Raw genomic sequence first — 3,882 nt, 5'->3', positions numbered from 1 at the left:
CCTAGGGACCAATTAGCTTTCCAATACGATTTCAGTCTTATGAAGGTTGGGACTTGGGAGTGGTCCTTCAACTGGACCAACTCACTCAGTTGACACCTTTTAATAGGGAGATAAGGGAAAGTAAGAAAAAAGAGACAATGACATAAAATTGGGGAAAAGGAAAGAGTATCTGTTTACCAACCAACCAACCAACAAAATCCACACCAATATTCACTTCTTTTAGTAAGTAAATGTAGGGGAACGTTTTCCTTCATCAACAGTGAAGTATTCACCCAAGAATCAAAACTTCTGTACAAAATAAACAAGAAGGAAAGCACAAAACAAAATGAAAGGTAACTCAAAAGAAAAAAAAAATTAAAAACTAATAATGGAACTGTAATGGGCTGCCTGCAAGCCTGCAACTGTAACTGAAGTAGGTGTCCATCTCTGTAGGTAGATACCTCTCTAATCTCATCTACCAAATCAATCAAAGTAAACCCTCTCCCTAAGAAGTTGTAATTGTAAAGAACTAACAACAAACAGGGCACCGTACGATCCCATTCTCATTGCAATCAGGGCATCGTACAAACCCATATTCAGATTCATGAGTAGTGTCCTCCTCCTCCTCCTCCTCCTCCTCATCTTCATGATCTCCACTTTCGTAATAGATCTTACAACTCCCCGAACACCTCTTACAGGGCACAAACCTAATATCCCCACAGGCCTCGCACAACCCACCACCACCACAGGAATCGTCCACCTTCTCACACCCATGAACAAGTTTCTCTAGACCTCCGTCCTCGTGCAATTGTCTTATCTCATCGACACCACCAATGTAATTCCCCTTCACGAACACCCTGGGCAGCCCAATACCTCTGTACCTATCCCCTAACAACTCCTTCAGCTCTTCTTTGAACCCGAAGTGCATCGATACGTCCCTCTCGTCCAATCGAACACCTAACCCTTTCATGATCACCCTCACCTGGCAGCAATCTTCGTAAGTCTTCCTAACCCCTCTCAGGCTCGTGAAGTATATCACTACCTTGTCCTCCCCACCTGGTGGGCACTGATGACACCCAGTGGTCGTCATGAAACCACCGTTTAACACGTTGTAGTGGGTGTCCACCTCCTCTTCCTTGGATGACAGGATCAAACACCACCCGTTATTGATCGGGGATACCATCTTCTCGGCCTCCTCCGGCGACCGGAGAAGGGAAGTGTTCGTCGGCGATATTTCTTCGAGGGCCTTTCTGAAGGTCGAGATAATCTCCGGATCAAAATCCGAGACGATGGGCTTGGGCTTGGGATTGGGATCGGGATCGGGATCGGGATCAGGATCAGGATCAGGATCGGTGTTGGATATTTGAAGCCATGGGGGTATGTGCGTTTCGTTGCCGTTTCCCTGCTTTAATTTGGGACTAGAGAGATCAAAAGGGGAGGCATTGCAGACAGCGTGAAAGGAGAAGCAGCGTTCTGGGTCTGCGAAACTGGGGAGGCGGAGATGACTGCTGTCTTCTAAGCCTTCCATTAATTCCCAGGTGTTGATGTTCTCTGGTTCGCCCGGTGGGGTTCTGATAGGGGTCGTGGGAACGACCTTGGGGATCTTCTGGTCGATCATGTCGGACCACGTCTTGGCTAATCGTATCTCCCTGGAAAATACCTCCTTGCTTTCGCTGTTGTGTTGTGTATTAATGGAATTATTTCTCTGCTTCTTCTCTCTGCAATTATGATCCGAGACATCGTCGTCACTGTTGTCATAATCTTCTTCGTGGTCGTCGTCGTTGTGTTTGTAGAGAGCAGTAGTACCATTATTGGTGGAGATGTGATCATGGTGATCGTAGTGATTGTGTAGGGGGGAATCAAGCTTGAGAGAACCCAATGTGGAAGAAGTGAGGGCGACTATGTGGTAACTGTCGCCATTACGCTGGGCTGGGTGGTGGACGGGGACGGGAAGGTGAAGAGGCACTGAATTGCTCCGAGATAAAGATGGGTCCTTGCCGCAGTGGCGGCATTTCGATTGCTTGGAGCTTGCACAGCCCATTATTGAAGAAGAGCTTGAGAGAGAGAGAGATGAATAAGAAGTAGGTAGGACAGAGAGAGAGAGAGAGGATGGTGATGATGATGATGATGATGATGGTGGTGGTACTAAAGGAGGGAAAAAAGGGGATTAATTAAAGAAAGGGGGTTTTTATATACAAGATGAATATGAATTTGAGGAGGAACAGGAACAGGAACAGAACATTCATTCTTAGATGATGAATTAATGAGCTGTAAGGTTTCATCCCTTCATTCATTAACCACCGTTTATTTATATTGGGGACTTCCAACTATTGGATATAAATGCGGAATTTAGGGGTAGAGATTATTATTATACTGTAAAATGGGAATTGAAAAAAAAAATTGATCATGGATCGAGGGAGATCGAGATTGGCTGTTACTTTTCCATTTTTTGATAATAGGTATCACACAAAGACAAAGGAAAGGAAAGGAAACCTCCTGAAACGCTCTGCCACTAAATTAGAATTTAGAAGAGAAGATGGATCAAGGAATCCAATCCTTTCATGAATCCCTAGTAAATCCTAGTTTCTGTAGTGTAGAAAAAAACAGGATTTAGAAAGACAAGTTCTGGACAGGACAGAAGACAACAAATGAATCGAATCAAATCAAAATTTAGACCCACAGTTACAGGCTAATTAAAAGGAAATTGAAACGAAATAGTCGTAACTCCGTAATTCGCAGAATACAGAAGCACCACCACCGGAGAGGAAATCAGGAAGAATTTTACCTGATCAAAAAACCGGCATAAAAAGAATATGGAAGATTATTGCAGGCAGATGGATCAACGAACTATAATACTAATAATAATGTCCAACAGCCCGCCTCTTTCAATCTCGACTCCTCCTCCTCCTCCTCCAACATATTATTCAAAACAATACCAACGAACAGACGGGGAGAAAGGGAGAGTCATAGTGGAAGACAAAGAAGAATGGGAGAAAGACAAAGGGGGCTTCAAGAAGGAATAAGAATCAATATGAGGGTAAAGTTACTTATTACCCCCCCAAAAAAAAATTATGAGAGTAAAGTGGAGAAACATTGCTCAGTCAAACGACTCAAACCGAACCAATTCAACAACCGAAGGAAAGAGAACGGAAGGAGGAGGAGGAGGACACACTGATGATGATGATTCTTATTGGAACAATTCTTTCATTGCGGCGTGTTCTGTTGATGGTGTTGGGATGGATCTCATGGATATGGCCATATGATCAACCAAAAGTGAAGGGTAATTTCGATAATTTTGTCAATATAGGGTTGATTAGTTGATATCAATTGTGACGGTTAGCCGTCCACTACGGGTGGACAAAATCTTTCTCTAATTTTACAGCACTAGTGCCATCTACCCCCCATCGTGCGTTTTAACCGTTAGATGGAATGAGGCCAAATATGTAATCACATCATCTCTTCTATCCTTACCTTTACCCAACCCCAACGGGGTCAAATATGTAATCACTTTTACCTCTTCTATCCTTTTCTTTATGGCTGAAGCCTGACTTGTATGTGTAGATGGTCGTGCATAAATTTTTTTTTTATCTAATTTATCAATTTGGGGAAAGTTTTTCTTCAATCATGGAAAAGGAACTCACTCCTCCAACGAAATCGTGATCAAACTCTTGGAATTAATATTATTGTTATAATTTTTAACATGATTGAACTCTTAAATCATTATTACTGTTCAATTTCTATTGAGAAAGTCAAAACTATCCTTTCCAATGACAATCTTATGGTAACAAATTGACAGTGAAAAAATAGGTAAAGGGCAACTTAGTTCAAACCATTTTTTTTTTTACGGTATGGACCAAGTTTTTCCTATGAAGACATACACTATCTTTGTTGTAGTAGGCTGTC

At 42.4% G+C, this 3,882-nt stretch overlaps 1 protein-coding gene across 1 annotated transcript; it reads right to left on the bottom strand.

Annotated features, from left to right (window-relative positions):
* Positions 1-489: 489 nt before the first annotated feature.
* Positions 490-2,088, bottom strand: LOC122653792 (uncharacterized protein At3g28850-like). The gene has a single exon (XM_043847731.1). It carries the CDS (start codon positions 2,018-2,020, stop codon positions 509-511), a length of 1,512 nt encoding a protein of 503 aa, XP_043703666.1. The 5' UTR covers positions 2,021-2,088; the 3' UTR covers positions 490-508.
* Positions 2,089-3,882: the final 1,794 nt, after the last annotated feature.

This window comes from Telopea speciosissima, chromosome 3, assembly GCF_018873765.1.
Source record: "Telopea speciosissima isolate NSW1024214 ecotype Mountain lineage chromosome 3, Tspe_v1, whole genome shotgun sequence".
Lineage (NCBI taxonomy): Eukaryota > Viridiplantae > Streptophyta > Magnoliopsida > Proteales > Proteaceae > Telopea > Telopea speciosissima.
This window is presented reverse-complemented; position numbering and strand designations above follow the sequence as displayed.